This window comes from Sardina pilchardus, chromosome 17 (genome assembly GCF_963854185.1).
Source record: "Sardina pilchardus chromosome 17, fSarPil1.1, whole genome shotgun sequence".
NCBI lineage: Eukaryota > Metazoa > Chordata > Actinopteri > Clupeiformes > Clupeidae > Sardina > Sardina pilchardus.
In genome coordinates, this window is record NC_085010.1 from 4,227,130 (window position 1) to 4,247,797 (window position 20,668).

General features: G+C 45.5%; 1 protein-coding gene across 1 annotated transcript; it reads right to left on the bottom strand.

Moving 5' to 3' along the window:
• Positions 1–2,628: 2,628 nt before the first annotated feature.
• Positions 2,629–18,911, bottom strand: socs5a (suppressor of cytokine signaling 5a). The gene is made up of 2 exons (XM_062518093.1): positions 18,576–18,911; positions 2,629–4,440 (listed from the first exon to the last, which is right to left on the bottom strand). Exon 2 carries the CDS (start codon positions 4,420–4,422, stop codon positions 2,722–2,724), a length of 1,701 nt encoding a protein of 566 aa, XP_062374077.1. The 5' UTR covers positions 4,423–4,440; positions 18,576–18,911; the 3' UTR covers positions 2,629–2,721.
• Positions 18,912–20,668: the final 1,757 nt, after the last annotated feature.

Below are 20,668 nucleotides of genomic sequence, written 5' to 3' on the forward strand. Positions count from 1 at the left end.
CCTTTGGTCACTTTAACATGGTCTCGTGAGAAGACCATCAAGTCGCTTCCTTAAGTCAGATTTGCTCTCCACCTCAGAACCTTGCAGCACAGGAGGGTCGGTAACGGCAGCCAATATTATTGCATTTTTTTTTTTTTTTTTAATTTGTACAATTCCTAAATATTCAAAATATTTCTTCTACTTTTGTATGTCTATCTATACAGTAATTATATAGATATATATATTTTGATGTATTTCCTATGATTAGTCATAAGTAGGTAGGTGGCACGGGGAGAGCCCATCCACCCACATGCCTGCTTCTTTCCCTGGACACACGAGTCAGTGCACGGCCTGGTGCACAGTGGTGTGGAGAGACGTGGGGACCAACGCACTCCAGGGGGCCGGAGCGAGGGGACGACCTCTGTCATCTCTTTAGGTCAGCTTATCAATTTCACCTTCCACACACACACACACACACACACACACACACACACACACACACACACACACACACACACACACACACACACACACACACACACACACACACACACACACACACACACACACACACACACACACACACACACACACACCCCTCCGCCTCCACAGTTGCAACTGAGCCCTGAGGGAGATCGGACCCTACACTGTTCTCGCCATACTTTTGTGCAAAAAAGAAGGAACACTAAATTCAACGGGATTTCTGAAACGTGGGGGAAGACCAGTTAGGTAGGGGTCAGCTGTCATCACAACATATCAGAGCGGTAGATGAAGGCTAGAGGGGGAAGTGTGGGCGTGTGGATTGGCTGACAAGTGAAATGGGAGAAGGTAATGATCAAGTGTGAATTTAGCTTATGATTAGTGTCTGAACCCTTGGCCTTTCAACACACACACACACACACACACACATACACACACACACAAACAGTTGAGTGAATGCTATGCCAGCACCATGTCACCAAGTGATGGGATTTGCACCATGTTTTTTTTTTGTTTCTTTTTTTGTTCCACGTCTTGAGAACAACTCCAACAGTGATGAGAACTTTCGAGCAGGCTTTAATGATCCACTGGTCTGGACTGAAAAGCTGCTGTCAGTGAAGGCACATGGGCTTCAGAGGAGAATGTGTGTCTGTGTGTGAGTGTGTCAGGGTGATGTATTGGGTTTGTGTATGGTGTATGGTGCATGGGGGTTAAAGGGGGGTTCCATCAGTTTCAAGTGTCCCCCATCAAATCTCTGTCTCTCTGTAACTGCATCCTTTCAGTCTGAAGCCTGTGTAATGTAGGGTAATGTGTAGTGTTGTGTAGTATGTAGTGTAGTGTAGTATGTGTAGTGTAGTGTGTGTCATTGCTCAGTCCTGGTCTTCAAGACCGACAGTGTCTGCCAGAGCCCTTGAATGGATCAGTCTCTGAGGCTCTGGTGGCCTGTTGGCCATCACTCATGTGCAAAGACCACTTTGGTACAGGGCCTGGGGAGACCAGGTCCCTTATGATCACCACTCACAGGCCAAGCAATGGGTGACAGCACTCTGTAGTGCAAGGTCATGAGTGTGTGTGTAAAAGAGCGTGACATTGACTGTGTGAGTAAGCGTATGTGCTTGTGTGTGTGTGTGTGTGTGTGTGTGTGTGCGCCTCACAGCAATGGTCCCAGTGTAGCAGAACTGACATTTGGCCGTTGCTGCTCCCACAAACATAAGCACAGCTGAAATAAAGTGCTCTTCCTCAGTGCCCACATCCCACCACCCCATACACTTCTTCAGTATTACAAAACACATGACACTGAGACTCATGTCTCCCCCCGTATTGTGCAATTAGTGGTAGGAATTAAATGATTACAAAACATATATAGCTATAGATTTTCTGATAGTGACAGACAAACGTGAGCGACAAATTTTTTTGCTTTTCTTCTTTTTTTTTCCAAAAGCAGACGCTCTCGTATCACAACACAAACACCATGTATTCATCACCATCATCATCATCATTCTCCTCGTCCTCCTAATCATGATCACTTCCTGGAAGTGAAAGGGCCCTAACTGGAGCAGATCACTTTCTGCACATAGGGGGCACTCTCAACTGTCTCAAAAAGCCCCCGCCACCCACCCCCTTTTTCTCAGCTGAGCGAAGGCGGTAGTGTCTCAGATGGAGACACAGATGGAGCACCAGGGAAAGGAGGGGGTCAGGAGTGGGTACCACCCTCCCTTCCCTTCCCCACAGAAAAAGTTACCACCTTTACGTGTCACAGTTAAAATGTCCCCCCATTTTCTCAGACCTTCCCCTTCCTGGAACTCTTGTACTGTATACACAGGCAAAGGCAGGCGACATAATCCTGTACAACATAGTTTGAGGACAAATGAAAGAAAAGAAAAAGAAAGAATTAGAAAGAACAAGCTAGGCTTAACAGACGAAGAAAAAAAAATGTAAGTACAAAGTAAAAAGCTTTGACACAGATGCTGCCCCTCTCCTGTAGGATGTGAAGATATGAAGGTGCGTGACCGTGACGCAGTGGCTGTTGGACTAGCAGAGGGTAGAGCACCAGTAATATGTATCTTGATATTAGAGTAGTAACTAAAAAACATGATAAAAGCTTATATGACTTGTTTTAGTTACAGGCCCATATGACGCCCCTCCCTCTCTCCCCACCCCCTCATCCTCACAGGCCACTCCAGAGCACTGAGCGGCCTCCTGGACTGCAAACGCACACGCACCCTGCGGTCAAGCCGCCACCGGGCAGCAGCAGCGTCTCTCTCACTTGGCCTTGAGCTCCCTCTCCAGCCAGCGGACGCGCACGCGCTGCTTGTAGTGGTACTCCCTGAGGTAGTCCTGCAGCGGCGGCGGCAGCAGCAGCGCGCCAATGCCGTCGTAGGAGACGCGGCAGCAGATGGCGGAGCGCGCCAGGCCCTGCAGCGAGAAGGGGAAGGTGCGCGGCACGGGCGCGGTGAGCAGCGGCTCGAAGAACATGCACGCCGACGGGTCCTTGTAGTGCTCCAGCAGCGCCGTGACGGTGGCGGCGTGGAAGACGCACGGGTCGTGCGCGTCGAAGCTGAAGTTGTGGTTCCACTGCTCGATGCGCGCGTGCAGCGAGCGGCCGTAGCGCCGGAAGCTGACGGAGAACAGGTAGTCCTCCTGGGCCGAGTCGCGCAGCAGGAAGCTGCCCTCGGGCCGGCCGTCCAGCAGCGCCTCGGCCTGGTAGCGGTCCATCACGCCCCAGTAGCAGGGCAGCGCCGTGATCTGCTGCAGGTCGGGCACCAGGCAGTGGATGTAGTCGATCTGCGTGTGGACCCGCCAGGGGCCCTCGGCGGCGCTGCCACTGGCACTGGAGGACGAGGGGGGCGGCTGGTTGTGGCGCTGGCGTGCGCGGCGGGTCTGCAGGCACAGCGTGGTGCCGTCCTCCTCCTCCGAGTCGCAGTCCGCGCCGCCGCTCCCGCCTCCTCCTCCTCCTCCTCCTCCTCGTCCCCCGCGCGCCCCTCCTCCGCTGGCCTCGGCCGGCCCCTCGTTCAGCCCCGGCGCCAGCTTGGGGCCCAGCTTGTGCAGGCAGGCCAGCGGGGCCAGGGCCTCCACCGTGTGGATCTGGGCGTCTGGCGGCGGGTCCACGCCCTCCTCGATGCTGAGCCGCCGCCGCTCCCGCAAGCGCTCCTCCTCGTCCTCGGCCGACGCCGCTCCTCCTCCTCCTCCTCCTCCTCCTCCTGCTCCTGCTCCTGCTCCTCCTCCTCGAGGCCAGTCCTGCTGGCCAGATGCAGAGGGCGGGAGAGCGGCCGGGGCGGACGACGAGGACGAAGACGAGGAGGAGCCCGAGCCGGCAGCCACGGGCGCCGTGTGCTGCTTGATGAGGTGCCACTTGCGCGCCAGGTCCGAGCCGGGGGGGAAGGGGCAGGTCTCCAGCATGAGCTCGGTCAGGTGGATCTTGCGCTTGGGCGGCGTGCGTGATGTGGAGCAGCGCAGCGGTAAGCACAGCCCCACCGTGTCCTGCAGCTGCTGCCGCAGTGAGCGCGACCCCCCGCCGGACTCCAGCTCCTCGCCCCGGTGGCGGCAGCGGCCCCTGCCTCCCCGCTCGCGCCCCTCCAGCGAGCCCTGCGCCCGCGTGGAGCACGAGTGGCGCTTCTTGCCGCTCCAGGGCGCGTGGCGCGAGTACGAGTCCCGGCGGGTGCCCAGCTGGCCCGGCCGGCCGTCCACGTCCTGCTCCAGCGTGATCTCCAGCACCTGGGCCATGTCCACCACGCAGTTCTGCCCGGGCCGCCGCATGCTCGAGCCTCCCGACAAGCCGCCGATGCTGCTAGTGTTGTTGTTGCTGTTGTTGGCCCTCCCAGCCACCAGGGGCAGGCTGGAGGCTGGTGGCCTGGGGGGGCTGGCCTCCTGTGGCGAAGCCTGGTCGCGAGCACCTCCATCTGGGTGGAGCAGAGACTGGCATCCCCTCTTCAGGTTGCTCCACACCTTACCCACCCTCTCCATGGGGTGGGCCGCCTGCACCTGTGGACGGGACAGGAGAGGGAGACAAGGTGAGATTCTCAAATGGGAATGTTCCACGTGCACTCACTTCCCTGACCATACCCTGGCCTGTGCTATAATGAGAGCTAATGTAGCATGAGCTGCACTGGGAGCACCAGACCGCCAGGCTAAATATCACAGGCCAAGCAACAGTACTGTGTGTTTAAGTAAACTGGGTTTCTAAGAGTGCTGCCAAGGTCACATTATGGGGGGGCTGTGTGCGCATAGATGGGGGAGGTGATTATGTGACTTTTCAATTAATATTTGATCTTAATATTATATTTATCAGGGCCATGTACTTACTTGCAATCTGTGCATGGTGATAACCAAGACCATAATGCTGAGAGCCACTAATGAATCAGGAAATGAAGTGAGTTGCAAAAGGAAAGGGAAGGAAAAGATGGATATGATGTGCCAAAGTGTACCACTATCAGCCTCGAAAGGCCCTTTCCAGCAAGTCACTGATTCCCTCTGGAGTTTTAAATGACTTGCACTAAAGACATCCTGGATGGAAATGTTCCAGGGCGAGGAGCAGCTCATCAGGCTCTGAGTCGCTGGGGGACCACATTGACTATGCACATTATTCTGCCAGACACCATTAAAATATGACTTGGAATACATAGAAGATGTACTATGATTGGTCTCTGTGGATTGATATGCAGTGAAACTGTGACGGATGAACCGTGTCAACTTTTGGTATTGGTTTAAAACTCTCAGCTGCTAGTCAAGGTCTCATTTATGAGTTTGGAAAAACTTTATGCGCTGATACTGCCCAAGGCTTCAAGCCAATCTGGGCAATAGTTTTCCATTTTAAGGCATTAGGTGACACACATTCAGCAGCAGTGACTGGTCTCTGATGAGAATCCTGCCAACAGGAAATGGAGAAGAGATATGACCAGCATTATGGAAAAAAACGTCAAAACCCACAGCCATTTATGGCACCTCTTGCAAGGAACAAAAACAGATCCACAATGAGCTTCATGTCCTGCCAGATGTCAGTCACTGCGAGAGCAAAATGCAGCTCACTGGTTTACATGGTTCTGTTATTAGCAAAAACATTAGCTGGTACTAGGCTAATCTACAGTCGCCTTCTTCCTGCATAGAACAAAGGCTACTCAAACAGGATACATGCTGTCAATCAGTCATTTAAAAAAATGATTCATCCAAATGAGAACTCAAAATTGGTCATTGGGTCTATATAATCCATCCAAAGTGATTTTGCTTTGGTCCTCAGTATCTATACTTTCTGTGACTAGCATGCATTTTTTTCAGTTTGGTGACAACATAGTGGTAGGTGAACTGGCTTTTATGTCAGGTGACATGTGACAGCGCAAAAACACCAAGCACATAAGCTTAATAATGCCAGATCTGGGTGAAGTTAGCCTTTCCACTATGCCACAAATTTGCACAGTATGCATGCGCTTCCACTGAACATGGGCTGCGCCTCCCAAAGCACCTAAGGCTGCACCTTGACACTTTAGGGTGCTATGCAAATGTTTTTACTTCGCCAAGTATATCTTCTGTAAGAAACTTCTGTAACTTTGTGTTAGACCACTTTAGCTATACCTTTAAGCAGCCTCCAGACAATACAAAGTACTACAGCCTAAAAATGCTGTGCTGGTGTAGTGTACACAGTGTAGCAGATGAACGGACTGTGATGCAAGATAAAGATATGTGTTACATTGACGTTCTGTAAAATAAACATTGAGGATAGACAATCTTATTTTTTACTAATCTTACGAAATAGATCAGCAAACACAGCTAATACATAACTTATATTTTTCATGTCTCTATTGGGAAACGCAGCACACAACAGGATTGGCATTTCACTGATCATTCATAGTAATAGCAATATTAATAATATCTAAACAGAAAGTGAAAGATGTACTCATTAGTGGTGTAACTACAATCCATCGATATGTATCGAGGCATCGTCCAAATAATGAACATTGTGGTTCTATCAATGTAAGTCATTATACAATCATGGTTGAAATTGTTGGCACCCATGCTAAAGTTGACTAAAAAGAGGAATATCAAATCATCTTTTGGAAATTGATTTCAATGGCTTAAGTAATAAAATTAGGAAAAATCCAACCTTTAAGGACACCAATTGTCTTTGTGAATGAATAATGCATCATAAATAAATAAATGTTCTTCCCAAAATACCGAGGTAAAAAATATTGGCACCCCTATGTAGGGTTGCAAAATTCCGGGAATTTTCGAAGTTGGAAACTTTCCATGGGAATTAACGGGAATATACAGGAATTAACAGGAATAAATGGGAATTAATGGGAATAAACTGGAAATGTTGTATCTGGCAAGTTAGTGTATAACAGAGACCTTAATGTAGTTGGAAAAACCCCATCTTTCAGCATAATGTTAGTTAAAACAACCTGATGTAGTGCAATTTCAGCTGAATTTCTACCTTGCACACAGGTCGATTACATGCACACAACAATCAACATAGGCTACTAGACATATAGGAAACCTAATTTTCCCGGTGAAAATGTCATTGCAAACATTATCTCATGTGGGAATAACTGGTGGGAAACTGGGGGAAGTTTGCGAACAGAGTCGCCCAGTTCTTGGCGTATCATCACTGTTGTCCTCATGCAAATGGCAGAACGTAATTTTGCATAAGCTCTAATGGGATGGTTAATAATCATATGGTCATATTAGGCTACTGGTCTGATTTAGCTTGGCACTTTTAAAATAATCACAATCTGTGAGGTTTGGGGTCATACATGAATGTAATGTCGGTATTTTTTGGCCAACCGAGGATTAAAATAAATTCATTAAACATTTTTGTAATAAGTCGAGTTCAGTCAGTGTTCACGGCAGTCTTGGCTAGCTAATGTAAGCTGCTAGTAAAAAACAAAATTCCCGTAAATTCCCATTAATTCCCTAATTTCCTGTAATTCCATAAAAGTTTCCCATTTTGAATATTTCCAAAATTCCCCAGCTTAACTTCCCATGGGAAATTTCCAGAAAGTTTCCGGAAATTTACCGGAAATTTTCCGCCCCTTTGCAACCCTACCCCTATGTAACCCTATGGGAATTTAACACATAGGGTTAACATAGGAGCAGGCAGTTTTTTATTTTTAAAGGCCACGTATTTCATGGATCCAGGATACTATGCATCCTGATAAAGTTCCCTTGGTCTTTAGAACTAAAATTGACCCACATCATCACACACCCTTCACCCTTAACCCTATGTGTTAAATTCCCATAGGGTTACATAGGGGTGCCAATATTTTTGACCCCAGTATTTTGGGAAGAACATTTATGATACATTATTCATTCACAAAGAAAATTGGTGTGTCCTTAAAGGTTGGATTTTTCCTAATTTTATTACTTAAGCCATTAAAATCAATTTCCAAAAGATGATTTTATATTCCTCTTTTTAGTCAACTTTAGCATGGGGTGCCAACAATTTCAACCATGACTGTAAGTATCCAGATGTGTGTTTACTTTCTATAGTTCTGATAGCAACAAAGAAAATCTATAGCCTAGTCACTCCACCATTGGTCAGCCTATCATTGGTGTAGAATGATTTGGGAGCAATTCTCTCACTTAATATTACTTATTAGCTTATTAGAACTCCTTCATATGGAAGTTGTGATTATTCAGAATCATACAATGATAAAATGATTCCACCTGCTACAGAGCCAATCAGTAATAAAGTTAGAAGGCAATCAAAGGCCATCAAAGGCTATTAAAAGGCCATTAATGTTATCAACATAGCAACTGACAACAGAGGAAATACCTTTTTTTTAATGTGCAATCTTTACTTTGAAGGATAAAATAGCCTAAAGAAAGCCTGATTAGCTAACAGTTACAGTGTCGTCATTGTTCTGGTTTATAAGCAACAGTCGGGAGGATTCCAAATGCTTTTCATTACTTATTGTCAATTATACTTTAAAAAAAGAGATAAATTACTCTGTGTAGCCAACCTCATTCAACAGTATCTTAGTCACATGTTTGTTCATGATGTACATCATCACTCTGTTCCAATCCGCATACCTCTGTACTTAGAATTGCCTACCTAATTTGAGTGTATTGAGTGTGTGTTCACACTCACTGATAATTATAATTATGACAACACAAAGAACACTGTTAGTACCCGGATGGAACAGTTTTCACCCTCAAAGGTTGCCATTTTGGCTAGGTAGTGGAAGGGGAAGGACCATTTTCAAACTCTTAACAATGGCAGGTTGAGAAAGTTGGAACAGCAGCGGTGGAAAACACACTGGATGTACAGCAAGATACAACATTGACAAAGAACTACACCTCCGTCGAATCTGAACTAGATCCATCACTTAATATTGATAAACTAAGCATGAAATATAAAAAAAGACACAAATCGTTGGCTTAAAGAATAGTGATGAAACCATAGATCATAGTCAAACGGCACATTCCAGGATTAACGCAACCACACAGAAGTTCACACCTTGAAGACACAGATTTATAAGCATTACCACTAAGCCATATTTCACTATTAGCTGGTACCACTGGTCGGGTGAGTTGAGTTGCAGGGAATCCTCATGGGATATCAGGTAAGTCTTGTGTGAAAAACAAACCTTGACCAAGTTTCTGGTCACCATGACGGCAAGCTTTGCCAGGGCCACATGGCGAAAAAAAGGTGGGTCTTGTCCTGTTCTCAGCCTCTGCCAGCAAGCACACGAAGCAGCGGGCTTTAATTACTCTTTTGCAAACTTTTCTACAGTTTGTCAAAAGATTTTCCAAGAAAAACGAGATGTTAAATAAAATGGCATGAATCCAGGATTAGGGTTTAGTCAGCAGACTACTAGTCTTTCATACTTACAGTCAACATTGAAATGACTTTTATTCACAGACCAAACCAAAACTACCAATGAGGAATCCCATCAGGTAAAGTACAGAGTATAACAAAATATGTCAACACATGGGTATCTGCAGAGAAAGTATTTGCTGCCTTTTACGGTGAGTGGGAGAGCTTGGAAGTAGGAATGCTTTCTCTGAGGATGAGCATTTTTCACAGGGGATGGTGTGACTCAAGGTTTTAAAGTGCAAGCGTGTGAACGTGGGATTGTAAAAAGTGAGTGTGCAAGTGGGTAAGTGCGCACCGCGCGCGTGTGACGTTGACAGAGTGATTAAACGTGTTGCCAGGCAGACTCGCGGGGACCCAAGGCCAAAGCTAAAAATGAATGCATGGATCCTCTCCAGTCGCACTGCCTCTGCTGAGGGCTGGATTACTGTGCCAGTCTGGGCCTGCCTGTCTGCCTCTCACTCTTTTCACGTCTTCCTCTCTCCGTCTCTCTCTCCCCCTCGCTCTCTTTTCTCCCTTTTCCTTCCCGCCTTTCCCTGTGGCACGGCACAGTCTCAAGTTAGCAGCCTCCCCAGTAATCACCGCACATCATCATAATGAGGTGGTGGCCGGGCGGAGGGAGGGCCGAGTTCCTGGACGTGCCACTGCCGGGTCGACTGCGGAGCGCTTTGCACGTCGTCGGCCGCTAAATTTGTGTCCTGCTGCCTGTCGGCCGATCAGCCAGGCTAACTCCCTCAGGGCTAATTACTCCGGTGTGTCAGCTAATCCTTTTACCTCCCCGCTCTCCTCTGACCTCGCCGAGGTGCTTTGCTGGGCGGTCAGCGCAGCCAGGAAAGGAGTCAGCAAAGAAAGTGTCATGGGGTTAACCCCCGCCGGCTCCAGCAGATGATACAGTGTGCTCTGACAGGAACATTTCAACAAGGCCATTGAGCCTGCTCTGGAGGCTGCTCTGGTTCAGCATGCTTGCAGACTTGCCCACCATTGTACGTTGCTACATATAGCCTCCATACAGTACACTCACCAGCCACTTTATTAGGTCCACCTTGATAGGGTAGGAACCTTGTTTTTGCCTTCACAACTGCTTAAATTCTTCATAGCACTGATTAAGGGCTGGAAATATTCCTCAAAGATATTGGTCCATATTGACATGATAGCATCACAGAGTTGCAGCAGATCTGTCAGCTACACACCCATGATGCAAATCTCCCAATCTCAACCACACATCCCAAAGGTGCTCTATGGGACTGCGAGTGTGGAAGCCATTTGAAAACAGTGAACTCACTGTCAGAAACAAGTTTTAAAAGATTCCAGCTTTGTGACATGGCATTATCCTGCTGGTAACAGCCATCAAAAGATCATAAAGGGATGGATGTGGTCAGAAACAATATTCAGGTAGGCAGTGGCATGTTCAAAACAGGATTGGTCCATGCTTTCATGCGGTTTGAACAAAATGATGACTACCATCTGAATATCACAGAAGAAATCAAGACTCATTGAACCAATTTTCTATTGTCCAATTTTTGTGAGCTTGTTGAAGCCTCGGTTTCCTGTTCATAGCTGACAGGAGTGGCACCCGGTGTGGTCTTCTGCTGCTGTATCCCATCTGCTTCAAGACTCAACGTGTTATGTGTTCAGAGATGCTGTTCTGCATACCTCGGTTGTAACGAGTGGTTATTTAAGTTACTGTTGCCACTCTATCAGCTCGAACCAGTCTGCCTATTCTCCTCTGACCCCTGGCATCAACCAGGCGTTTTCAAGATTTAGCATTAATTAAAGTGTCCATATCAGCCAAGCTAGATGACTGCTGCAAAAATTGTTAAAGAGTCTTCAACTCTTCAAGTGTTCTTTCAATTGGAGGAACGAGTTACCGTCAGCAACCTAAGAAATGTGGCCAAGTGCAACACAAGCTCTAAAACGTCACACACACAAAAAAACCCAACAATAAAAATAAACAAACAATGACGTGCAATGAAGTCTGAGAGGACAAAAGGAGAAAGTTGTGGTAAGCAGGTCAGATGTTTGGACAGACGGGAAGGGAAGGGAAGGAAAGGAAAGGCGGTATCCCAAGTAAGCCAAGTCAGGAGGGATTATGCAGCAGCAGCAGCAGCAGCAGCAACAGCACATCAGACGTGTTACACAGCAGAACGGAGTTCAGTGCCGTTGACCCCGGCACACACCCAATGGCTTTAGGGCACAAAGCAGCTGACCTCTGTGTCATGGGTGAAACCCGACATGAAACGGCGCTTGGCCTGCGGCGTGGTGTTGGGACAAGGAGGAGGAGGAGGGGGGGGGGGGGGGGGAGGAGGATTCTTCTCAGGTCTGCCGCCCCAGAGAGCACAAAGCTGGGGTGTAAATTAGTGATCGGGTCTGCCAGCGTCGCTATGGCGGGAATGAGGCCAGGGAGGCCAGGAAGCACGGCTCGCCTGTGAACTCCCTTCACCTCCCTGCAGCATTTCCAGACTGAACCTGCTCAACCCACATGCACCACCACCAGAGAACAGAACACCTCCTCCCTGAATACATACTCCGTCTTCCACCAGCCCATGTATAACTGAACAAGTTCCTCTTATAACGAACAATGAACAAATCTAACACAGTACATTTCATTCAACCAGTGCAGTACCTTCTGCCTACTCCTTTTCCATGACTGGACATGAATCCAGTGGCAAGTTTCAATCTTGATGCTTGGTGTTTCATATTAGGCCAGGTCCACTATTAAGTTGCACATTTGCATAGAAAGAGACGATCAGACATCCAGAGTAGGGAACCGATAGTTGCGATACCGCTCAACTCTAAAATTAAAAAACACAGACGATGCCCATTTTTTTGAAGCACCGTAAACACCGACGCCAGCTTAAGCATCGGTGCTGCTGCGACTCTGCTGGAACTGATGGGGGCATTATACACCTCAGTGTATTCCAGTCGATGTTTACATTTAGAAGTAGGATGTCACGAAGACGTGGAGCTACACAACACTCAAAGCATGTGTTAGTTCACCTACATATTCGGCCATTCTTGTATGCTTCCCCATTCACTTGAATAGGAAAACAGCTGCCTGACTAGCATCAACGAGACCGGCATCCAGATTAGTTCAAAGACTTTAAGGTGAGTTCTGATTCATATCCAAAAATGTAACTTTTTCTTTTGTTATCTGTCATACTGAAATAAATGTTACATGATGTTTGGGATGGAATGGCTAAAATGTTATGTTATACGTACAGTGTTTCCCACAGATTAGAAGGCAATGTGTGGTGGTCGCCCCATGTCTTGGTGGGGGTGGGGGGTGGCGCAGTAATATCCTCACTCTTGCACTTTCAGTTTCTCTTTGGAGTGAGGATATTACTGCGCTGAATCTAAGTGCTCCCAATGTTATTCCACCACACAATATAGTTATCCCTCTTACCTGCTTAGAAATGCACCACGTTTTATTTTGTCTCACTATACTTGGTCGTGTGACTACTCGTGTAACTGTATTTTAATAGGGAAAACATGGAAGTGTTTGGTTGCTTCTAACTTAATCTCTGTTCGGATCCTAGTGAATGCATTGGGCTAGCTAAGTGCTATCACCGTAGCACTGCGCAACAGAGCCAGTGAGTGCACGCATTGAAACGTGAGAGGTATGTATCAACTCTTAGTCTTAGTTAAGGGAATAACATAGTTTAATATGAAAAAACGGTGAAGTGTTGCTTTAACTAACTGATGTCAATTTTCCTTCTTAAGTTTCAACCAGACGATGACGTTCAGGAGACATCTCACCTGTACTGCTATAGCTTAGAACCCACTGTTTTCTGTTCTGTTGGTTTTTGCACAATCCATTAAAATGGTCGCAATTTGATATAGTCGTAATTGACATGGTTGCAATTTGATGCTGTATACTCTTGTATTCTCCTACACCAACATGACATTAATAATTATGTTAAAAAGGGGAACAAACCTGAACTGGTGAAAACAGGGTTAATGTAGCCATTAAAAGTATGGAAAGTATGAATCTTAAGTTTCAGTTTCAAGACCAATGATTGTACTGTATTCTGTTATGTTCTGTATGTTATAGAAATGCTAATATTTTAATAAAGAAGTTCATTAAGTACATGGGATTTTAGAAAATCCTTTTTTTTTTTTACAATAGTATCGAATTTGGCATCGAGAATCATGTAATTTTACTGGTATTGGCACCGACAACTGATTTTTTGGTATTGTGACATCCTTAATCCAGAGCACTGAAAATGAAGAGATGCTAACAACAGAGGTGCCAGGATTTGCTGTACACCATGCAATCATGTGCAGAGCGAGATATAGCTAGACTGATTTGAAACACTCATCTGGCACAACCTGAAATAAGAAAATATGGTAAAGGGGTGATATACCCAGGTGTGGCTAAAATAAACCTTTCACTACAACTCTGGCTCTGTGCTCCACACAAAACAGGTCACATCTCACTATTCCACCCCCTGACCCTTCATCTTGACATTCTAAAACTTATCAACAGACACAAAGTCAACTTCAATCAAGGCACTGAGCTCCTTGCCGCCCGCCACCCAGTTGGACATCTATGATGTTCGTCCAGTTTCCAGAGATCATGGGGCACAAGTTCAGTTGGCTCACTCGGCCCTGTGGAGCTCCAACTAAACACATCAATGTGTGCAGGAAAACTACCACACCGAGCATTCACAAATGGAACACAAATCGCCATGTTGAGACCGAGGCCAGTCAACTTTGCTGTTCAGAGTGCTCACTGGGGGCATAAGGTAAGGAAGTGGCTGAAATTGGCCTATCACTTCCAGGTGCAGTGAAGTGTCCATGGAATCACCAACTGTCTTTGCTCACCCAAAACTCTCCTGGTGAGAACTTCTCATGCCTATATGGATTTTGCTTAGCTGACTCATGTAGACTAATATGCTTACATAATCCATGCATGTCTTAATTGTCATTTCCCTTATTCACATTCACATATCTTAACTAGAGCTTTCATAGGCATTTTACAAACCAAGAAGCGGTTACCAAGAAGTAATCAAGACATAAGGGGTACTCCTCAACACAAGTGAAACAAACACATAAATGATTGAACCTGCATGCAAACATCATTGTCCTTTCCATGAAACACCTTTGCCATACACAATGACCTGACCTCACACTCGTAGCACCTCTAACACCAAATACCTCTCTCCTGTTCCAACATTAAAAACCTCTCCATTATCTTTCCTCTTGCTCCTGTCTTAAAATGCTCCAGGTCTTGTCAGCTGGATGTGGCAGGCACGGCAGGCTCACCTCCTGGTCAGTGTGCAGTGGGGCTATTCTGGTGAGATACGTGGCTATTCTCTGCCCAGCTTGGGTTACGGCTACCAAGAACACCCAGAAGTTCAGGCCAGAGCTACTGCTTCCTGGTAGAGCAAACTCCACCCCGGGAGCCCACCCCCTGCACCTGATACTGCTGCCAAACTCTACACCGCCCCCCCCACAAACACACACACCTCATGTAGTCAGAACACACGTGCAAACACACACAAAGACAAGACAAATTGTACACCACCCAGAAAATGAACACACCGAGACAGACAGAGCAGACCAACAGACACTCACATAAACCAAGCGCCACACACTCCTACGGTCTGAACATGACCCCGCACACACAAACACATGCCAAATCATACACCACGCTCTGCGGTAGCACACCGTCTGAGCACGCACCAGTCTAACTCTACACTATACCTCCTGATGTCTGAGACACACACACACACACACACACACACAACTCTATAACAAATATCTCTAACTCTAACAGACTGTGCAGACACACACCTCTGATAAATCCTACTATGCAAGCAATAACAATACGTAAGACATTTAATATAACATGTCTATCTCTGTACCTTCGTCTGTGTGATAGTATCCACGATATTCCGCAGCCCAACAATGGGGGTCGCCATGACACCGAGACGGTTTTCTATTTCCGGCGAAGCTGCATTGTATCTGTTTTAATGTGACGGTTTAAGGTGCTTAACATATCATAACGCATATAAAAGTAAACTTTTCTATTTTATATCGGTTATATATGATGTAGTATATACATGGTGAGGGCAGAATTGTCAATATTTCGAAAGAAATCTAAGTTGAGGCATAATCTAGTTAGCTACGGAGAACGCACATGTTAACAGAATGAACGGAAGTTGAAAACAGTATCGTAACCATCGCAACGATACATATTTCCGGGTTAAGGAATGAGGTGGATAGGCCTACTTCTGTGTGGGCTTGCCTGCATGCGTGCACACACACATGCACGTGCCCCACACACAGGCATTATAGTTATCTTGCCTGAATCTCAGTCTGGGATCTTGGCCCAGGTCATTTGGCTAGCAGCATTAGAAAATGACAACCAAACCCAAATGAAGGGCCACTGCTCTGCCATATCTCCGTCACAAAGACCTATCCCAATTTCTGTTAGTGGCACAGAATGGGGGATACAACCCCATTACCTACGGCTGCAGGAAGGGTGGACCACTTCAAACTGACGGCTGTTTAAATAACCCATGATGAAAAGTTTCAGGGCAGCTGAAGCTGTGCCAAGGATTGCACACAAAATGAGCTGGAAACGCACAAGTGTGTGAGCACTGAGCACAGAATGATCCACCTCTAAAAGCAACAACAGCCCGTCACTTCGGACGGGTGGAGTGTGGACAGTTGATGACTATCACTTGACAGTGGGTGGCTTGTAGAGACTCAAACTTGCACTACAGATGGGATTTGGGAACAGAGTCCCCCTTTTTAAACAGAAAATTATTAGTACACTGTTGGGGCCTGCCAAAAGAATTTCAGCAGCAGAACAACTCAGAAAGATAACAGTTTGGGGCAGACATAGGCCTACTGATAAAACAGCCTGTTCCTTGTACGTCTCACTCACACACACAAACAGGAGAGGAGACCTAACTGGGATTTCATAACACCTGGGTTCTCCATTCTGAATCCAGAAACGATGACTTGTTTCTAGGAAAGGTTTAGATGACTGTGAAAGCATAAAATACAAAACAATTCCAACATCTGCATAGCTTCCAGAAAGCTTTCAAAGTGGAAAACAATGCTGATGATTCAAGAATCATGAAATGCCCCCAACCACACAACTCTTAAAATCTTACTAAGGGAAAATGGAATTTACCCATTATGTATGTACAGTATTGCATCATTTTACTACTGCAAAATGTTGGATATTCACCTATGTATTTGTTTTATTCTTCCAGCACAGTACTTTTATTGTTTACCATCTGATTGACATTGTATTTTGCCTGTTTATCTAGACTGCACTCCATTGAGAGGACATGGCTGTCAAGCATCCTCTTGGCATAACTGGTGGCACTGAGCACTGGTTTTTAATATCGCTAATAATCACGGTAGTGAACGACATCTAACTCAAAATCGTTTTTTACACATCACAGAGTGCTCTGCTGTCCTTAGGCTAGCGGATGACCGAGGTGCTGAAGAGTCGCAGTACTGGGAAGCTCTGAGCCTTTAAACGACAGAATGCCAGTCTGCTGCGCTGCGGACGATAAGATCTGAGTCTCGCATGGCAGACAGACTGGGGAATGTTAGCAGGCAGATAAAAGAGGCCACGGCCGAGTTAGCGGGGTCCCCTTACGTGAGTATGAAATGAGCAGCGCTTCATCTCAACAACATAGACATATAGCCTACAGTAGGTGATCAAACTTGCAACAACCCCTTTTCCTCAACTATATACGGCCAAAAACAATTAACCAAATGACAATGGAAAGAATTTAGACCTTAAAACTAAACCAATTCAAATAACCTTCTGATGCTCAGGTCCAGTAATTCATCACTACACCACCAATCACCACAACACCAATACTTCAAACTAAAAAAATAATTTACCCCAATCCAGGTCATATTCTGCAGTTGGGGAAGTCAATGTGCCATTTTGGCAAACAAGATTTTCCACATTTGATGAGGTCTTCAAAGTTAACCTTAGCATCAAATGGATGGTGTAATGCTCCCAAGCCTTGTCTACACAAGAAACATTTGGAACAGATCCAGATCCAAATCTTACATTTTCACACAGCCTAAAGCAACTGCATTCATCTCATTAGGCAAACATATAAGAGGACAAAAGCTGAAGGCAGGTAAGGGGTTGAGTAACATTCCTGCAGAACAGAGATACTGTCACCGCCACTCACAATAGGCTAGACTTTTCATAAAATGTGAAGGAAATTGGGTACCTGAGGAAAGGGGGGGACGTCTGCTCTATTAGTTCGGCACTTCAACCCAAATAGCAGTACACAGAGCTATGACAAGTGCAATGTGAAAGGGAATACTAGATAATCAAGATTGATCAGTTCCTTGCTAAACACAGTGCCACAGCCTACATGTCCACACACAGGCATCAGTAGTAGCTGCCTCCTCTAAGACAGCAGCCAGATTATCACTTCACAAGGAACCTACAAAGACTATAGACAAGGCTGTCCATGCTAATCCTCTCTCATTTCAGACAGTCTAGCATGCGTGTCTTCGGGATCATTGTTGAAATGAACATGGCAACATCATATGAGGCCTATACAATATTCTCTCATGGCTTGATTCGATCATGTCCCAGACATGTCTGTAACAGATTTTCACCGGTGACAGTCTAACTGCCGTCTTCAAACCACAATAACCAGTATTTTTGGAATAATCTCAGGTAGAATTTCTAGTAAAATCAGAAAAGTTTATAGCCTTGTAATGACTCACTACACGCAAAGTAAAACACCAAACCTATGGTGTGTTGTTTCAACACAACACTGTAATTTATTTCTCGAGCTTTGAGAGGATGCGGTCTTTTACATCATCATGTAAGCTCAAAATTACTTCTAAGTATTCTTCTGTAGGCCTTTCCCCATGGTCTAGTGACAGATAGCTAACTTGGACGTGAAAAATAACGTACAGCCAAGTCTCTTTCACAGAAACATTCAGACACAGCAGCACGGATTTTAATCAAATTATACAATAGTACAGTGATACAGCGGATATCCGACAAATAACAAAGGTCGAGATAAAGCGTTTGTTCAGTTATATGAGCAATATTTGGCCATATTCAACGACGTGCGGAATAGTTCATGCTATTCAGATCTTAGCTAGACTGGTAACGTTAAGCACTGTCGTGGCTGCCAAGTAGAGTTAGCCTGCTAGCTCGCTATAGCAAACTAGCTGGCTAGTTTAGCCGGCTCCCGACGGAGATGGCTGGCTAAAAACTATAAAAATGCATTTGAAGCAACATAGATATTCATCCTAGTTCATATCGATGCACACATAAGTTTGGGTAAAAATTACTCACCTTTGCTCCTTCCTTTCCTCAATTATTTTCAGGACAGTTTTCTTTTGTTTGCGAAAAATATATATCACAAAAAGTCGAGGGGAAATTCTCCTGATGTGTAGCTTTAGTAAATAAAATACACGTATTCATATCGGCGGCTATTATCGCAGTGATTTGTCTAGAAGCAAGCATCGATTAAAAACTCGACATTTTTTGAATCTTTTCATAATCCAGGCCTGTGATTCCCGTTCTCTCCCTGACGGCCGATATGGTCGCCTGTGCAGCAGTGCTGGGAGCAGAGAGGAACGGCAGACAGAACTTGACTGACATGAAGAGACTCCAATGGAAGGTCGTGTTCGCTGCAGCCCTTCGGAGGGAGACCCGGATAGGGAAAGACTCTGGCGGTGTCATGGCCGGATCACACGCGTCAGATCCTATGGTCAGATCCAGATCCCCCAGATCCGTCAGATATCCCACCATTCCTCTGAAAAAGTGGCTTGAAGAACATCAGAGTCGTGCATACTACTTTGTGGCACGGGTAGCTAATCTCAAAATAACTAATGGAATATTGTTAACACATTCTTTGCAAATAATACAAAAGATTGATAGACACTAGCCAACACTTTCTTAAATGCATACTGTCAGGGTTGAGGAGTCTCCATCCACTGTCAAAGTTGTTTCAAATGACAAATGTCAATCGGTATCCTAGGCCTATAAACTCGACTAATAGGCTAGACTTTTAAGAAGATATAGGCTAACTTTTAAATGAAATGTGCATAATTTGAGGATCGACAGCCCCAGGCAAGGTTTTGTCCAGGCCTAACTTTTTTTTTTATTTCAATCTACTCAAAGAACCTAAAAACAACCTTAGAAAAATGTAGGCCTATCACCACAACAGCACATGACATGCAGGAGAACTTCATGCATTTCTGTCAGTGCCTAGGTGTTGTAGGTTAAATAATGACCAGCAGATGTCCCTAGTGGCCTGCGTCAGTGGTATGATAGCAAAAGGATTCAATCATTTTTATTTAGGGATAGGCTACTGTTGTAAATCATGCAGTGAAATGGCGATTAGCTGCTCAACTCAACTGTCCTCCTGTGCAGAAGTGTCCTGAGGGATCAACAACTATTTATGTACTTTTAACTAAGAAAGAAAGATTTAGAAAGAATTTAATTTCAAATAGCCTACAGGAGATATTTGGGGATTTTACGCAACAACCAAATTTACTGTCAAAACCAAAATCACTAACAAATCGCACATCGCACAGACAACAACCAAATCGTTGATGAGGCACCAACAATTACCAGCAAATTCCTTGGTCATTCCTCTTCGTTGCTGTGGCTGTTTATGATTTGCTGTGGCTGTTTATCAGCAACATAACCCTATAGGTTATATATATACTATAAAACGCAAGCCTTTGTTGCTGCCCCCCACATACAAAACACAGTTACCTACAAGTTCTTCAGTCTTTCCTCTTCGTTGCTGTGGCCATTTATGCCCACAGTCTGCATTTAGGATCTGATTTAGGCTGGGTGCTGCCGGCAAATTTGGATTTCGCCCATGCAGCTCAGGCTGGAAACCTGCACATCTATCTCCCCTGTTCCCTGCCAGAACCTTTGGCTCCAATCACAAACTAGCTTATCCAAAAGCTGTACTGGATAGTTGATCTGATTGTTTGAAGGATTATCCCAGCCATGGAGTCATGATTTGACGATGAGCTTGACATTCCCGCCCCCCTCCGAAAGAGCACGCCTCTCGTGCAGTAGAAATAAAGCGCAGACTCCCCATACTAATGTTCAATCTTACTGTAAAAGAGTGAGCTCAGTAGCCTAGGCTACTGGTGATAGCCAAATCTGATTTGAAACATACTGTAGGGCCTATACTGACAAGCACTATCATAAACGCTTCAGTCACCTCTTCATTGTAAACGCTTCAGTCACATTTATGATCCCATCGGCAACATATATAGCCTACCTTGTAATATCATAACTTCTTCAGTCATTCTTCTTTGTTGCTGTGGCCATTTATGATCCTTTCAGCAACAAACAAACAGCATGCATGCCTTTAGGGGACCAACAACCAGGCTACAATATGCTTTAAAAAGCCATAATCC

What these genes read in the sequence shown, in the direction of transcription:
- socs5a (XM_062518093.1), bottom strand. Translation starts at nt 4,422, where the DNA reads ATGGAGAGGGTGGGTAAGGTGTGGAGCAACCTGAAGAGGGGATGCCAG.